Raw genomic sequence first — 18,355 nt, 5'->3', positions numbered from 1 at the left:
AATTTTAAACATTTATTCCGTGGCATCCATAGTCTCCAAGTTGAAAACCTAATAAATTTGGTATACTTAAAGTCCCTCTCAACCTCAAGAGGGAAAACTTCGTCCATGCTTCATGACCTGACAGTAATACAAACTAACTACCAATTAAGAAACTAAAGAGAGCCCAGCCTCTGCGTGGCTCAGCGGTTGAGCATTGACCTAGGATCCAGGAGATCGAAGTTCAATTCCTAGTCAGGGCACATGCCGGAGTTGTGGGCTTGATCCCCAGTCAGGGACGTGCAGGAGGTAGCTGACCAATGACTCTCTCATCATTGATGTTTCTATCTCTCCCTCTCCCTTCCTCTCTCTGAAATCAATAAAGATATATTTAAAGATATATCATTGGTCAGCCGCAGCCCGCAACCCAGGCATGTGCCCTGACCGGGAATCGAACCCTGATCGCCTGGATCCTAGGTCAACAACGCTCAACCGCGAAGCCACGCCTGGCCAGGCTAAAGATATATTTAAAAAAAAAAGAAACTAAAGATATACCTGGCCAGTGTGGCTCGGTTGGTTGGTTGGTGTCAAGCTGCTCACTTAATTATGTTGTCATGATTTATCAGGATAGACTTACTCATTGGAAATTCCCTATTCCCTTACATACTACAATTAATAGAATGTTGAAACAAATGAGGAGTGAGGATAGTGTCAAGGCTTGCTGAATGGATGAAGACATTTTGTAGGCTCCCCCCCAAGACCAATGATAATGAACTGTTCAACTTGAGAAACTTTCCCTAATAAATATTAGGTTAATTATATAGATAGCTTTTGTTATCCCACCAGAGATTTTTTTCCCTTTACATCTAAAAATACAGGGTGTGGCAAAAGTAGTTTTACAGATGTGAGTTGCAAAAATAGTTTATTCTTGTATTATTTATTAATTATTGTATTATTTTTCATATGAACAATTGTAAATCTACTTTTGCCCTACCCTGTATATCAGCCATCTTGCAGATGTTTAAAACAAGGGTTATTTTTAATTTAATTTTTAAATACATCTTTGTTGATTTCAGAGAGAGGAAGGGAGAGGGAGAGAGAAACATCAATGATGAGAGTTGTCATTGATCGGCTGCCTCCTGCACGCCCCCAACTGGGGATTGAGCCCACAACCTGGGCATGTGCCCTGACTGGGAATTGAACTTCGATTTCCTGGATCATAGGTGGATGCTCAACCAATGAGCCACGCGTGGCCCGGCAAAGGGTCATTTTTTTATTGGTGATGAATGTAATTTTGTTTCTCAATATAAGGACCCTTTCCATGTCCTAATTCCATTTTGTGTATTTTCATAAACAGTTCTTTAAAACTGAAAACTGTTTCTTTTAGATCTTTGATTCTGGATAGTGCACCATGGTATCTGCTTTATTTTGTTCTTTGTGGTTTAATGTTCAGTAGTACCTGCTTGAAAAACTAATAAATTACAATTCATAAAGTATTTGGATCATTAACTTCTTAAATTCGGATTCCTTTGTGTCTAAGTTTCAGTTTTTTTACTTTATATTTTTATTTATTTATTTATTTATTTATTTATTTATTTATTTATTTATTTATTTATTTATATATATCTTTATTGATTTCAGAGAGAGGAAAGGAGAGGGAGAGAGACAGAAACATCAATGATGAGAGAGTCATTGATCGAGCCAGCAACCCGGGCATGTGCCCTGACCGGGAATCGAACCCCGATCGCCTGGATCCCAGGTCGACGCTCAACCGCTGAGCCATGCCCGGCCGGGCTTTCTTTATATTTTTATTATTTCTATTTTTTAAAATATGTTTTTATTGATTTTTTTAGACAGAGAGGAAGGGAGAGGGAGAGAGAGATAGAAACATCGATGAGAGAGAACATCGAATGGCTGCCTCTTCCTGCATGCTCCTCACTGTGGATCGAGTTCACAACCCAGGCATGTTCCCTGACCAGGAACTGAACTGGCAACCTCTTGGTGCATGGGTTGACATTCAGCCACTGAGCCACACCTGCTGGGCTTCAGTTTTTTTTCTTTGCCTGCTTTGTTGGCTGGCAAAAAGAGACAAAATTCTAAATTGAGAGGTAGGAGGAGAATCAGGAGACTTGGTGGTATGGAAGTCAAAGAATGAAGGAATTTTAGTTGGTAACTGTACTGAGATTCTTTTTAACAAAATGAGAACTGAAAGAACATGGGCTTGAGCTAGTGATGATTTTTTTTTTTTTTTTAAAGTTTCTGAATGGATGAGAATTGAGAATGGAAATTTCTCCAAATTGATAATTTAGCTTGGAATTGAGAAGAGAGAAAAATGAAAGTACTTTGAAATGCTAAGTTTTAGAAAATAAGTCAGATATTCACATGGTTAGGTACTTGTAATATATTGAGTATGGAAATGGCAAAATAGAGCCTCCTCCTGCCCTTGCCCCCCTTTCCCCCCTTTTCCCCAAGGAATGAGCAAAGTATGCCCTGTACTAACTGAGGGTAGGGAAAGAAGGCATGAATCTGTGGAGGAGGCATTTCAGAAGCTTAAACAGAATGATCTGTGAAGTGTATACAGTTGAATAAGTGCCTACTAAATTGGACATTTTTGCCTCGTTTAATCATTATAACAAACTTGTAAAGTAGCCCATCTCAGTTTTACATATGAGGAAACACTGAAGTGTGTATCATTCATTGGTGATTCTGATAAGTGTCACCAGTGGGGCACTGGGACTGGTAAGTAGGGCTTCCTTCCAAGGGAGGTTGGGTAGGGTAGGCACTTCAGAATATGGTTCTTAAAATAAGGAGTTGCGATGTTTTTGCTTAATTTTTTATTTTTCAAATGTGATGTATAGTTCTGAGTTTATCTGTTTTGATTTTATAACTTCCTGTGTGGTAAAGCACAAACTTAATTTGCTAAATTATGGTTCTAGTTAGGACAGTCCCTGTTCGAAGAAGGCAGATGTTGAGGCTTACAAAAGAAAGTTCTGGGGCTGGGAAATGGAAGGGTAACTCAGAAGCATAGGTCATATATGCGGATGGTATCATTGGGGGGGATGAAGAGAGGAATGTAGAGGTAGTCAGGCACTGAAGTGGTCATCTTGCTTTGACTCTTTAATAGAGTGGGGCCCGGCCCGCGTATCTCAGTTGTTGAGCACTAACCTATGGTCCAGGAGATTGCGGTTTGATTCCCGGTCAGGGTTGTGGGCTCAATCCCCAGTGGGGAGCGTGCAGGAGGCAGACGATCAGTGACTCTCATCATTGACATTTCTTTCTCTCTCTCCCTTCCTGTCTCTGAAATCAGTAAAGATATATTTAAAAAATAAAGGGAGTGGGAGGTGTCTTTATGGGGAGGGGCAGCAGTAGAGAAAGTTACATTACTGGCAAGTAGCCCAAAGGAAAAAATAGGAAATAATTTTGTGAAACCAAAGGAGATAGATAAGATCAGTTAGTGGAAGGGAGTCTTAGAGACATTTAGGAAAAGTGAAGAAATTAGTAAGTAGTACTAGACGTTAACATTGGCTACTTAAATTGAATTCTAGAGAAAGGGGAGTTTGAGTATAAGAACTTGAAAAGATTATTTGTCTTGATGGGAGCGTTTACTCTGATTATAGTAATTTACAGCCAGCTTTTCTCCTTTATGATAGAAAAGGCTTTTTGTTATCTGCCTATAATATTATTCACATTTCTCTGTCTTCATTCTTTGATTTCTCTTGATTCCTGAACATCATCTTCTGATCATTAGTTTTGTTTCCTAGGAAGAATTTTGTCTGGAGAGTCTGCCTGGTGTTGATGAAACATACTAGGTGTAGCTCCCATTTTAAAAAATAAGTTCCCTACTAGTTAAAAACAGTTTTGTGAGAATGATTTGTTTTGTCTGGTGCAGTCAACTATGGACAAATGGTTTAAAATGGAGTTTCTGGGCTTCACAGAGTGAGGGTGCTTTCTCAGCAGTCCTCTTTAGGAGGTAGGAGGGGCAATATACAGAGGTAGGTGAGGCAGAGGGAGATACCCTGAAAAAGGAAGGGCTGGAGATCAAGAGAGTGAGAGAGGAGATCTGAGAGAGTGAGCTAGTGAGCAAATAAGTGGTGAGAGAGAATGATGGGTGGGAAGATAGAAAGGGGTGGAAATTGCTACATGGGGAGGCTGGGCATATTTTGAAGGTAAGGGGAGGAGACAGTGGAAAGCAAAGACAAGACCGTGAGAGCATACTTATCAAAGCCAACAGCAGAAACATGAGGCAGTTTTATTGGGGTGGAAACTTCCTGTGGCTGTATGGAGGCAGCTTGTGATGTAGAAAGGACCTTGCTTGTTAAATTGGAAGACCTGGATTTAGATCCTAGCAGTGCCGTTTAAGTCCTCTTCCCTACTTAACAGTGGTTGGGGAAGTCATTTATCTGAAAACTCTGTTTTTTTAATCTCTTAAATGGGAATAATTTCAGTGAGAACGTAGTGATGATTATATAAATATACATACTGCATGTTCTGTCTTTGCTTACTTAGTCCTCCTACATTTTCCTTTGGAAATAATAAATAGAATTTCCAGTGTTCTTGGTTAAAACTATTTGTAGATTTTTGGGTTTTTAAGAAATGTCTAGCTCCAATTAAATGTATGATTAGATTCCACAGAAAGAGCTAGATACAGAGCTCTGTGCATTTGATTTATATGGTTTGTAAATGTTAACTCAAAATGATTTCATCTACCATGTAGAGTTTCCAGCTAACAGCCTGTCCTCATCCCCCCAACCCCTACCCCTTTATTTTTACTGCATATAGTTTAGGAGCCTATTCAGCGTGCTTACCTAAAACACTTTACAGTTTGGTCACTTTCTGTTTCAAGGCCTTTTCAAACTGTTTTACCTCAATAACAAGGCTTGTCTCTGTCTTTGTTCTCTTGGCTGAATTTTAGCTTTATTTTGAAATAAAAAAAACAAATTATTTTTATCATTTACAAATTTTATTATTTTTAAAATTGATTTTTAGAGAGAGGAAGGGAGAAAGAGAGAGGGAAACATCACTATGAGAGTGAAACCGGTTATCAATCGATTATTGATCAGCTGCCTCCTGCATGCCCCCTACAGGGGATCAAGTCCAAAACCTGGGCATATGCCCTGATCGGGAATCGAACCTGCAACCTTTCAGTGCATGGGACAAAGCCCAAACAACTGAGTCACACCGGCCAGGGCTATTTTGAATTTTATAAATTTATATTTTTAGCAAGCATCCCAAAGCTGTTCCATCTTAGTGACACAATGTGTCATTTGTAGCATAATATCAGCTCTGAGTTTTGAAAATAGTGTGATTTAAAACTGTATATATATTTTTTAAGTCCTCACGTGAGGATATTTTTTCCATTGCTTTTTAGAGAGTGGAAGGGAGGGAGAGAGAGAAAGAGAAACGGAGAAAGAGAAAGAAAAACATTGATGTGAGAGAGACACATGGATTGGTTGCCTTCCGCAGGTTCCCAGGGATTGAGCCTGCAATCGAGGTATGTGCCCTTGCCTGGAATTGAACCCGGGACCCTTCAGTCTGTGGGCTGACCCTTTAACCACTGAGCCAGACTGGCTAGGGCTGAAACTGTATTTTTATGGGGTGTCAGTTCAGTTAAATTAAGATTATTGGGTGATACACAAACAGCATGTTAATAAAATCGTTAAGTTGGTTCTCTGAGCTGTATCCTGGTGGCCTCCCCTACACGCCCCTACTGGGGATTGAACCCACAAACTTTTGGTGTACAGGCTGATGCTCCAACCAACTGAGCCACCTGGCCAGGGCAAATTTTGATTGTTTTCAATAATCTATTTCATACTTCATTCTTGATCTTAACATTACCTTGTAGTAATAACAGTAGTGATGAGTTAATTGAAGCCCAGAAAGATTGTCATGATGTGGGTAGTACATTTACTGCTAGGTAAAGTTTGAAGGAATTCTTGTGATATGTGCTATTTTTTCCCTCTCTGATATTGAGATTTTTGGAGCCTCCCTGAGATCTTCCAGTATGGAGAAATGTTCAGGCACTCTGTTGTATAGTTGGCAGCACCTTTCCTTGGGGTTTATCAAAGAAACACTGAGTTGGATCAAATGAGTTCCCTAATTTATATGTTCCTAGTTGGGGACTAGGGGACAAGTATTGTGGTCTTTCACTCAGCAACCAGGTTTAGGTTACATAATCATCTTCATGTGTAATTGCTCTTCAGTATGTTCATCTTTACTTATTAAATTAAAATGTATGAAAAATAGCCAACATAATTCTTACGTGCTGTAATTTGCTTTTTCTTTTTTTGGATTATGTATTTTTCATGTTTTGAAAACAAAAGGGAATGGGAGGGGAGAAAGCAGGGGTCATTGCTGAACCCTGATGGTTAAAGGTAAGTGAATGTTTAATCTCAATCACTTGAAAATTGTTACTGTCTTTGTCAGTTCTGAAAGTCAACATAGAAAAGCTTTTCAGTTGTGTTTAATATGTATGTAAAATTCAAGATGCTAACTTGAAACTTTCCCTCCTCTATTCTGAACAATAGGTACGTTCTATGGATGAACTGAATCATGATTTTCAAGCACTTGCTCTGGAGGGAAGAGCGATGGGAGAGGTAAGTGAACTGGTGTGTCAGAAAAGGGGGCCTGTTTTTAAGGGAAGGTTGGAGCTGTCTTTCATCAGATGTGTCTGAATCTAGTCTCCAGAAGTATGTGCTTGCTTTTCCTTGTTGCCATTCTCATGATAGGAATGGAAGATTGCAGAATTTTGCCAAAACAGTCTCATTATAAGAAGATTGTTAACCTTAGCCTAATGTATTAAAAACAAAATAAAGCAACCAAAATATGAGCACAAATTATTTAGTATTTAGTCAGTTGTAAATTGAAGTGTTAAAATTTTACAAAGTAATTTAATTTTACATGCATCCAACATCCTTTGCTTCATTTTCCATTTGCTGGAGGAAGGGAGACTTAGATTGTTGCTCATCAGAATGTGATAACCTATTTTTACAGTAGTGCCATTTTTGAGGAAGTTGTTTAGAGGTCCATTGTGAAGAGGAAGTTGTTAGTTTTCTGGTAAAATAATTCCAGTAGTAGAGGCCTGAGTCAGTTATTCCTTATGTACATAGATTTCAGAAACAAGAATTTTGGTTTGTTTGTAATGTTTAAAATTTGCAAAAACAAAATTTACTATCATCCATTATATTGTTAGGGAAGATTGCCATAATTCTAAAAGAAAGGGGAGTATAGATGAAGTACAGCTGATTTCTGGTGATTCTAGTTGTTGACAATAAGAATGTATTGATGATAATAAGGTAGAACATACAGTTTGAATTGCTAAAGATGCTACAGGTTCATAAATTGGGGGCTCTGGCTTGTGATTTTCTTGTTCTAGAGTTACCTTAGGTTTTTTTCTTCTGTTTTATTTTTTGTGTATCTAATATTTAAAATTTTCCACATCTATTTAAATGTTTTAAATGAAGGGATAATAGCTGTTATTCTGCATTCTTTTTTGATACCATTCATTAAGTACATTTGTTCTTTGATTTAGCCAGAATTCTTTGCTCCAGGCACTGTGCTAGGGTCTGAGGATTCAAAATTAAGATAATTCCTTTCCTCATTTATAACAAATATTCATAGACTGCCCTTATGGATGGGTATTAAATGGTTAAACTCATTTGGTGTTTTGGTCTTGAGATTCTTTCTTTGTTAAAAGATTTTTTTTTTTTTAAACATATCTTTATTGATTCCAGAGAGAGGAAGGGAGAGGGGGAGAGAGAGATAGAAACATCAATGATGAGAGAGTTATTGATCGGCCGCCTCCTGCATGCCCCGACTAGGGATTGAGCCCGCAACCTGGGCATGTGCCCTGACCTGGAATCGAACCCCGATCACCTGGATCCTAGGTCAACGCTCAGCCACTGAGCTATGCCCGGCCAGGCAAAAGATTTTGTTTTCAACTTCTCTGAATCCTCTTGTGGTCAGAGTCCAATGTCCTATAATCTTAGGTTCATGGGTTTTAGATTCATGTTCTTGTTTTCCCCCTCGAGCTTTAAGAGAAGATTGATAGGTGTCATTGTGTTTCCTGTGCCTGTGTAATACTGTCGAAACTGCACATCAATAAACCATATATGGTTATTGGGTAAAAGATTTTCTAAAATAACTTCCGGAGCAAAGTTTGAACAGAAAGTTAACAGATGTGTCTGATACTAAGTATGGATGGGGAAACATTTATCTTCTTCTTCACTCATGTGATTCTAACCTGGTCCACTCCACCAAAAAGCTAATCCCAGATTCTAAATCAAAGTAATGTCCTGTTGCTGTTTTGCAAGCAGGACCTCAAATAATCTCTAAAGACTTAATTCTAATTGAAGAATAGTGAACAGAATTGAGTAAAAAGTGAATTTTACTTAAACGACACAACAAATATTTTTTAAATCTTTTTTTTTTGGTCCAAAAATACCTTTTCCTCAAGGTCTTCAAACCTCATTCTCCTTTTGTTAGAAATGCTATTTTTGGATATACATATAGAATTCCTCAGACCTGTATGTAAGTATAGTAAATACATACACATGCAATATCTCATCAGTAACACTTTATCAGGCCAGTACTATTATGCAGATAAGGAAAAATGCCAATAGAAACGAATCACTTTGCTCAGGGTCACACAGCTGTTAAGTGCTGGAGCTGGGATTCTGACCTGGCTTCCTCTCCAAAGCATGTGCCCTTAGAATAAACAAAGCCAATACTTGCAAAATGATTGACGGTGAAAAATCTCATTTTAGTAAGCTTTATTAAAATTGATTTTGGGGAGGATTTCAGAAATGCTTAATATACTTCCCTCTCAAAATACAAATACTTACTAAAATTATGTTTTGAAAGCATAACCAGTGTTTAGGCACAAAGGGGACAAACTAAGTATGGAGTAGTTTTTTCTTTAGCTAGTTGAGGAAGCAGTGAATACATATGACAATAGAGAGAGTGCAGTTTTTTCTATGTATGGTTTGAGTTTAGAAAAGGGAGAGATCAGGCCTTGACTGGTGTGACTCAGTTGGTTGGAGTGTTGTCCATACACAGACAGGTCTCAGGTTTGATTTCCGGTCAGGGCACATACCTGAGTTGCGGGTTTGATCCTCTGCAACAGATAAATTTCTCTCCCTTCCTCTCTCTCTTAAAATCACTGAACATGTCTTCGGGTCGGGTGAGGATTTAAAAAAAAAGGGAGTGATCAGTATTGGCAGGACTAATTTGTGATTACTTGAATGGAGGGGGAGGTATAAGACTTGGAAAACATCCTCTAGTTAGGTAGGATTGCCAAGGTGCAAATTTGGAGGATGTTTTTTGCACTGATAAAAGGACGATCAGCATCAAAGAAATGAAGAAAATAAGCTTTTATAATAAAATTTTTAAGAAAGCACAGCTTCTAGTTAAACTTCATTAAATTTCCTTCCCTTTAAGCAGTAAAAAATCTCTCTGGGAGGGGATGTGTATAAATATAAAATTTACCCATATAAACATTAAAATTTCAAGTAAATTTCATGGACTTTTAAGCTAGGCATGGTATATTTTTGCTGCAGTTATTTTATGTGTATTTGTGCGGTGGGGAGAAGAGAAGAAAGAAAGGGACGCCTCATTAGAGTAAACTACCTGTGTTCAAGAATGTATGAATCTTTAGAATTCAAAGAGAATTGACTACATTAAAAGTAATTGGTCTTTAGTAACGTTCAGGCTGCATGGCTTCATTTATTTCATCAAAGCCATTAATGCATTCTTTGTGTCACTTTGCAAGATTTAGAGCCCGTCTTAGAAGAAATTCTGCTAAAGAAGTGGCTCCTTAAAACATCACCTTCAAACCTTGCTGGTTGTCTGAATTACAACTCTTAGCTGAAGGATTCAGTACAAGTGCTTTACTTGCCCCCTATTCTAGAAAGTTGACATAAAAAGGAAGATAGGAAAATGTTTTAGGATTAAGGCTACACTGTATTTTCAGATATTTCATCCACTGCTTGCTTAGCCCCTTTCATTCAACTTAAAGTCAAAGTTCTGAAAAGTTTAAAGGCACATATTTGAGCATCTTCTTTATGCACATATGATAAGATGAGTCTGGTAGTTGTGTATTCAAGAGTGTATCTTTGTAGTACTTAGCAAGGCTCACTAACCTTGGGTTTCTGAACTCTGCTTCTACATTGGTTTGGTTTATAATTTTGCATGCATGACCACCTGTAGGAGGGCAGCATTATTACTGTTCATGTTCCTGAAAAGGGATGGATTTGCAAAGAGGAGAGCCATTCTAATTGGAGAGTACTTTGAGAGCCTTTGACAGAAGAGGCATTTTATTCTGTGTAATTGGTTTTCTAACTTAAAAACTAAGGACTTTTTTTCTTAAGATTGCTTAATGTTTTATATGTGGTAAACTTGACAACTTTCAGGAACATTAAGATAGTGATTATTTTGAAATAATGTATTTAGATGTGGCCCATCATCTTTGTCTTAGAAAACTAAGCATAGAAAAACTTACCTTTGGTAACGATGAGTTTGTATACCTAAGAAAGGAAATCTGGATAGTGCTCCTGTATATGGAGTAATAATGAATCCTGACGTGTTTCCTGGAAGTAGAATAAAATGGGGTATATTTAAAATATAGCTTCATATTCTCTTTAGACGTTACATAGGAATTCTATCCATAAGTGTGAGACAGCAAGATAGGTTGTAGAGGGAGGACTGTGATAGTGACTTGGAGAGCTGGTAACCCAAAGAAGAGTGTAACTTGGTGAGATAGAGATCTCACTGGACCAGAACTTTGAAGCCACAGTTTCCAGTCTTGGCTCAGACATTCATCTTCTTTGGACTTTACTTTTTTCCATCTGTAAGACAAAGTAGGACTAGTTAGCTAGCCAGGATCCTTTCAACTCTAAGATTCTTGGATTTTGCCCATAATTCTATCTGTAAAAATATTGAAAACAATTTATTTCTGGGCTCACCATTCTGTTCCATTGACCTATATGCCTATTTTTTTATGTCAGTACCATGCTGTTTTGATTACTATTGCCTTGTAGTGTATTTTATATTAGGTAGCATGATACCTCTAACTTCGTTCTTTTTTCTCAAGATTACTAAGGTTATTTCGGGTCTTTTGTGGTTCCATATACGTTTTGGGAATATTTTTCTAGTTTTGTGAGCTATGCTATTGTATTTTAATAGGAATTGTGTCGAATCTTTAGATTGCTTTGGGTAGTATATAGTATCATTTTATTTATTTTTATAAGATATATCTATTTTAAATATGTCTTTATTGATTTCAGAGAGAGGAAGGGAGAGGGAGAGAGTAGAAACATCAGTGATGAGTGAGTCATTGATTGGCTGCTCCTACACATGCCCTACTGGCGGTCCAGCCTGCAGCTCGAGCTTGTGCCCTAACTGGGAATCAAACCGAGAACTCCTGCATCATAGGTCGATGCTCAACTGCTGAGCCATGCTGGCCGGGCTGTAGTATCATTCTAATGATCTTAATTCTTCCTATCTATGAACATGGTATATGCTTCCACTTATTTGTATCTTCTTTAATTTCTTCCTTCAGTATCCTATAATTTTCTGAGTAAAGGTCTTTATGGCCAATTAATATTTGACAAAGGAGGCAAGAACATACAATGGGATAAGGACAGTCTAGTTAATAAATGATGTTGGAAAATTGGACAGATACATGAAAAATTGAAACTAGACCACCTCCTTGGACATCATACACAAGAATAAACTCAAAATGGGTTAAAGACTTAAATGTAAGTCACTAAACCATAACAATCCTAGAAGAAAACATAGGCAATAAAATCTCTGACATTTCTCGTAGTTTTATTTTTTCTGATAAATCGCCTTGGGCTAGGGAAGGGAGAAAATAAACAAATGGGACTACATAAAACTAAAAAGTTTTTGCACAGCAAAGGAAGCCATCAAGAAAATGAAAAGACAACCCACTGAATGGGAGAACATATTCGCCAGTGAAACATCTGAAAAGGGGTTAATACCCAAAATTTATAAAGAACTTGTACAACTCAACACAGAAAACAATTCAATCAAACAATCAAAGCACCTGAATAGACACTTCTCCAAAGAGGACATTCAGATGGCCAATAAACATGAAAAGATGCTCAATGTTACTAATCAGAGAAATGCAAATTAAAACCACAATGAGATAGCACCTCACACCTGTCAGAATGGCTGTTATCAATAAATCAGTAAACAATAAGTATTGGTGAGGATATGGAGAAAAGGAAACCCTCCTGCACTGTTGGTGGGAATGCAAATTGGTGCAGCCATTGTGGAAAACAGTATGGAGTTCCCTCAAAAAACTGAAAATATGGCTGCCTTATGATCTAGCTATTCCACTGCTGGGAATATATCCAACAAAACCTGCAACACTAATTTGAAAGAATATATGCACCCCTATGTTCATTGCAGCATTATTTACAATAGCCAAGATTTGGAAACAGCCCAAGTGCTCACCAGCTGTGGTACGTTTACACAATGGAATACTACTCTGCCTTAAAAAAGAAGGAAATCTTACCTTTTGTGACAGCATGGATGGACCTGCAGAGTATTTTGCTAAGTGAAATAAGCCAGAGAAAGACAAGTACCATATGGTTTCACTTGTGTGGAATCCAATGAACAAAATAAACTAACAAAATAGAAACAGACTCCTAGATACATAAAACAGACTGACAGCTGTCAGAGGGGAGAGGGGAGAGGAGAGGGTTCTGGTGACAAAGGTGAGGGGATTAAGCAAAAAACAAAGAAAACCAAAAACCAGACACAATATGGTGAGTATCAGAGGAAAAGAGGGGTACAGGGCGATGGAAGAGGGCAAAGGGGATGAATGGTGGTGGAAAGAGACCTGACTTTGGGTGGTGAGCCTACAATGTGCGGTACACTTGAAACCTGTGTGATTTTATTAACCAGTGTCACCCCAATTCAATAAAAAGAAAAAACCAAATAAACAGAAAACAGAAATAGTTCTGCTTTTCCTAGGATATTCCATAGGGCATCTAAAAGATGCCCTTTTAGAGTGACTTTGCCTTGCTGATGTAGAAGTTCTGTAACTTTTCATTGGGTTCGCTAAGTGACTCATTTACTAGTCTGCAGCTGCCAAAGACATTGGTTGTCTGTCTATAAGGCTTGTGGGTTGATAATTCCAAAATTAAGACAAGGGAGAGTCTAGTGTGGGTACCAAGTCTGTTAAAAGTTTTTTCCATATCTTTCCATCATGGCAAACAGAATGGCTCATAGACTTGGAGGCTTTTGGGTAGCTAAAAAGGATACTTCCAGGATCCACAGCCCTACTTCACACTGGCAATTCCTTTCTATTAGAGTCTCCTAAGAGTAACTAAGGTGACTCCAAAATGGATTGAGTTTTGGCAAGGAGATACATTATCTGCTAGCAAGACCTTCCTTTCTTACAGAAGGAAGGAAAAGGTAATATTGCCTTGTGGTGTATTAATATAAAAATATCTGTCCAAGCAGTGTAACAAATCCATTTCCCCCCAAAATGTAGCTTTGAGTACAGATAGGAATGATAAAAGCTGCCTAGTTACACTTGGTTGTCCGGCATTTTTGACAACTTGCTTATTAAAGTGAAATGTTTAGAGAAAACATAATTAGCCAGGCCAAGTGACCTGGAGGAATGCAATTTTAGTTAATAACTTTTCTGTATTAGATTAATGACTGTGTTAGAGGTGAAGTGATCTCTTCATGAGTCTTGTTTGGGAAAGTTCCTGGGATCTGGTAATAGTTTTGGGATTGAGATTGGGCATTTTGAGGAGTAAGATAAGAAGGTGTTTTCCAACCCTGAGTATGTAGGTGCAAATGACACTTGGAACCTGCTTCTCAATTCTGTCCTGTCACATTGAGACCTTGTGGAACCCCACTCATTCCAATATCTGTCTTCTATCCTGCACTGGGCAGATGAGGCAGACCTAACACTGTGTATGTTGAGCTGTTTGAATGCAGTAAAACGTGCTCCCTTAAAGCAGAATATAGCTGATCCACATACTGCTTAATCTGTCTTCATTTAATTTCTCCCCTTTGGTCTTCCTTTGGCTAAAACTTTTTCACCCACATAAGTATACTTTATTTATTTTTAATTAAAATTAAAAAAATTATTTTAAATTTATCTTTATTGTTGATAGAATTACAGGTGTCCCCTTTTTTATAAAAGCTTTCCTGCTCTCACCAACCAGAAGCTTATAGAGGTGAATTTAAGTAGCAAGTTATTTGTATCATTCTTAAGGCCCTAATTTATTTTATACATAGTGATTTGTGTAAATGTTTTCTGTTTGCTTGCACCTAAGTTTGTTGAGGGCAGGGGCTTCATCAAATAATGTAGTTTGTAAATAGTGGCTGCCCAATAAGTTGTTTCGAATGAATCCTATACCAGTGAATACCTTTTTCTAAGCATGGATTCCTCTTTATTTTCTTTTTTACTTCCTAAGTTGGTATTGCCTTCCCCTCAAGGGAACACAGTTCAATTCAGTAAATGTTTATTGCCATATTCTCTGTTCAGAATACTTTTCCACCCTCAGGGATGTGGGATGTGTGAAGGGGAAGATGAGGAACAGACACAACTGAAAAACATTTATTCTTTCCCACAAATTTTTATATTTTTGAACTGTTAGCTAATTATTTGTGTTTAATATAGTTTAACCAGATCAATAGGACATCTTCTCTGGGCCATTTGCTGGGGGATGGAAAATATCCTCATATATACACAACTAGACTTAAGGGTATTTATAAAACTGAAATTACTTTTGTTATATTTCTTGTTTAAGCATGTATTAAACTATGTTGTGTGTAATTTTTGTATATTGTTGTTTTATTGATGAGGAACTTCCTCATCAAAGTTTAATTCATTGTCTCTTGGTTAATTAATGCATCCTGTGGTTCTCATAACAAAGCATGTAGACGTTGTTTATTTTCTGTATTGGTCTTCCCTGTATATAGTAACCATATCCATGAAATAGTCACTTCCTGGAATGCATGAAAAGGGGAACTTGTCAATATATGGCCTACTGAGATCCTTGTCTTGTCAAGTGAATAATTAAAAATACTCTGAGGCTGACTGGGTTTGGAGATGGGTTTGAGTATTTGGTCCCATTTTGAGGCAAGGGCCTTTTTCTCCTCTCTTAATTAAGCTATTTGTTCTTGCTTTTGGGATATGAGGGGGTAGATCATGAAGCAATCTAGATGTTTTCATGGTTTTATTCGTGAGCTTTACAGGTTTCCTAAGTAATTTGAAGGCTTATCTTTTGTGCACTGGGCTCTCAGGTACTATAACAAGAACCGTTTATATAATTATTAAAGTCTAGATGTTGTATAACATGAATGTAGTTATGTTATAGATCAAAACATGTACTATGTACATATATAAAAACAAATGACCTTATTTATAGGTAACTTGCCGAGGTGACATAGTCCTCTGTTTACTTACATACTTTTCCTATACCTTGCAGAAAAAACCTGGGTCACTTGGGCATTTCTTCTTTTTTTGAACAGTTTGCTGTTAGTTTGTCAAGTTTTATGAAGATAGCAGAGAAAAGTTTCTTTTGGCTCTGTTCCAGTAACTCGAACTGGGAAGGTATAAAGAAAACTTTGTTTTCAGTGGATTCAGCAGTGGAGAAAGGATTACTGTGGAGCTTAACCCAGGTTAATTTATCACAAAATAACATAGGGATTGAGGTGCTAACAATATCTTTGAATTTTTTTGAAGAGCATGCTTTATGAAAGTGTGGCCGATGTCGTCTTTTGTGTGTTTCAAGGATAAAGTTGTTAATAATGATTATGTTCTTTGGTAAAGAACACTGGGAAACCCCTCTGCTCCTTTGAAGAGAATGCATTCTAACAGTAATCATCAATTGAAGAACTGTTTGCAGTTCTATCTAATGGGGTTGTCCTAAAGTTTAAGAGCTACCAAATTTTTCTTATCTCTCTTTGATTCCTTTTTTTTGCTCTTACTGTTCCCAGCAACCCACAGTGGATCTCTAGGACAACCTTAAAACTTTACCCTTGGACTTGTAAACTTAAACTTGTGACACTCTATTCTTACATATTTGTATCTTGTTTTCATCTAGCCTTTGCACTCAGTTGACTCTATGCAATAGATTCCTGATTAAAAGAACTTCAATGATAGACTGGCTTATGTATACGTAGTGACTTCATTCTTGATCATCATATGGGCTATGAGTCTTCGTTTTTGAAATTACATAGCTTTATTTTTTTTAATGCTTTGAAAACAGAGAGGCATCTGAGCAGCAGTTTGTACCTTCCTTGATCCCATTTCAACAGGTCCCTTCTCTTACTATTTTTTTTGCCTAGATTACTGTAGCGACCTCTTTGCTTAGCCTCCCAGCATCCATGTGCTTTCCCTCACCCCATTTTATGGAGGAATGTCAGATTAATTTTTTAAAATTAGTTTTTTATGATGTTACTCCCTGTTGGATTAGAGCCCAACTCCTCCGTGTTCCATAAAGCCTCACTGGCAACTGGACTAGTGCTTTTTCACCATCTCCTTACTCCTCTCCTCTGTCAAAGCCAGGCTCTTTTTATTGGTAGACACCTACCTGACTTGCTTTTATTTCTAGCTTTGCTCTTTGTGGAAAGTCCTTTTCACTCTCTTCTCACTCTCAACCCCTCACCCGCCCCCCCTTTAAGGCATTCCTTGACCAGTCCTATCCCAGGTTATTGTACCTTTCTTCATTTGTAGTGAGTTGTGAAGTTTAACAGTCTGTACCACACTACTAGTATGTTTACTTTAAAATGCTTTGTAACTGTATCAATTTGATTCCTGGTAGGGTTTTCTTTTTAATCTTTTCTTTCAGGGCAGAAAAGTCTTTTATTACTTTCATTATTCAAGTAGTGGCTAATGCAGGCTATTCAAGTAATACTTTACTTTTTACATTAGTACGTACTTGAGATGCTGAAACTTTAAAATCTTTTCAGGCACGTTCGAATCCCTGTCAGGGCACATGCCTGGGTTGTGGGCTCGATCCCCAGTTGGGGGCGTGCAGGAGGTAGCCGATCAATGATTCTCTCGTCATTGATGTTTCTATCTCTCTATCCCTCTCCTTTCCTCTCTGAAATCAATAAAGATATATTAAAAAAAAGTTTTTTTTTTCAGTAGCCAGAGAAGTAGTATTGGTCTTCCAGATGTGGGAGAGATCAAATTGCCTCATATTGTTCAAGTCTAAGTGATTTGTGTGATTTCATCCTTATTGGTGGAAATTTTATTAAAGGACATTAGATACAACTATTAACAGTGCTTATTAAAAGTACTTAATAACTTGGCAAAATATTTTTTAAAAATCTATTAATTTTATATACTTGGTAACTGTAATTCAAAAAATAAAACTTTTTTTTAGAGGACTATGTTAGATTTCAGCCAAAAGAGATATTTAGTTAAGAGCCTATGAGTATGGACATTTGTTTTCAGTAGTAATTATCTTACCACATAAGCTAAAAATAACCCCTTTTAAACAAATGGATATAGTGAATCCCCCCTTTTTTAAAAATTGAGTTTTAGAGAGAAAGGGAGAGAAGAGAGAAACATTGATGTGAGAGCAAAACATAGATCGGCTGTCTCCTGCACACCTCTTTCCAGGGATCTAGACCACAACCTGGGCATGTGCCCTTACTGGGAATCGAACCAGCAACCTCTTGTTTCAAGGGTTGATGCTCAACCACTGAGCCACACCAGCCAGATTAATCTTTAAAAAAAGTTTTTAAAAATTATATCTTTATTGATTTCAGAGAGAGGAAGGGAGAGAGAGACAGAAACATCAATGATGAGAGAGAGTCATTGATTGGCTGCCTCCTGCACAACCCCCACTGGGGACTGAACCTGCAACCTAGGCATGTGCCCTGACTGGGAATCGAACTGCCATCTCCTGGATCATAGGTCAATGCTGAACCGCTGAACCACACTGCCCGGGGTGTTTTTTATTTTTCCCTTGACCGAGAATCTCCGGCTGACGCTCTAACCACTGAGCCCCACCGGCCAGGGCTCTTTTCAGTCTTGATTCGAAAGGGAAGGATGCATTAGGAGAAGCAGCCTTTACATGTATATTTTACTTTTAAAATTTAATGTTATTTTATAAATATTACATATCGTCATTATGGCTATTTTGGGTGAGCTTACATTGTTATAGTACTTAACTGCTACTTATTGAACATTTAGTTTGCTCCCAACTTTTTTGTTCTTATATGTTGAATGTAGTTTTTTCTTTTGACTTTTTTTTGTCTTTGAGATAAATTCTCAGGAATGAACATGACTCTTGATGTATATATTTTTTGATATAAAATGAATTGTCCGAAGGAATTATAACAGTGAGTGGATATACCTTTTCTTTAAGCCTTGTAAATT

General features: G+C 37.5%; 1 protein-coding gene across 17 annotated transcripts in view; it reads left to right on the top strand.

Moving 5' to 3' along the window:
- The window catches only part of PUM1 (pumilio RNA binding family member 1), a 112,838-nt gene that overhangs the window by 19,725 nt on the left and 74,758 nt on the right, over window positions 1-18,355 (top strand). For all 17 annotated transcript variants that reach the window (XM_081145673.1, XM_081145672.1, XM_081145671.1 and 14 more), the window contains exon 3: window positions 6,501-6,569. In XM_081145673.1, coding sequence (XP_081001799.1) covers window positions 6,501-6,569 — 69 coding nt within the window. The remainder of the gene's footprint in view (window positions 1-6,500; window positions 6,570-18,355) is intronic.

Source organism: Miniopterus schreibersii, assembly GCF_964146895.1.
Source record: "Miniopterus schreibersii genome assembly, chromosome: 8".
Taxonomy (NCBI): Eukaryota; Metazoa; Chordata; class Mammalia; order Chiroptera; family Miniopteridae; genus Miniopterus; species Miniopterus schreibersii.
The sequence above is the reverse complement of the archived record's forward strand: the minus strand, read 5'-3'. Positions and strand labels throughout refer to the sequence as shown.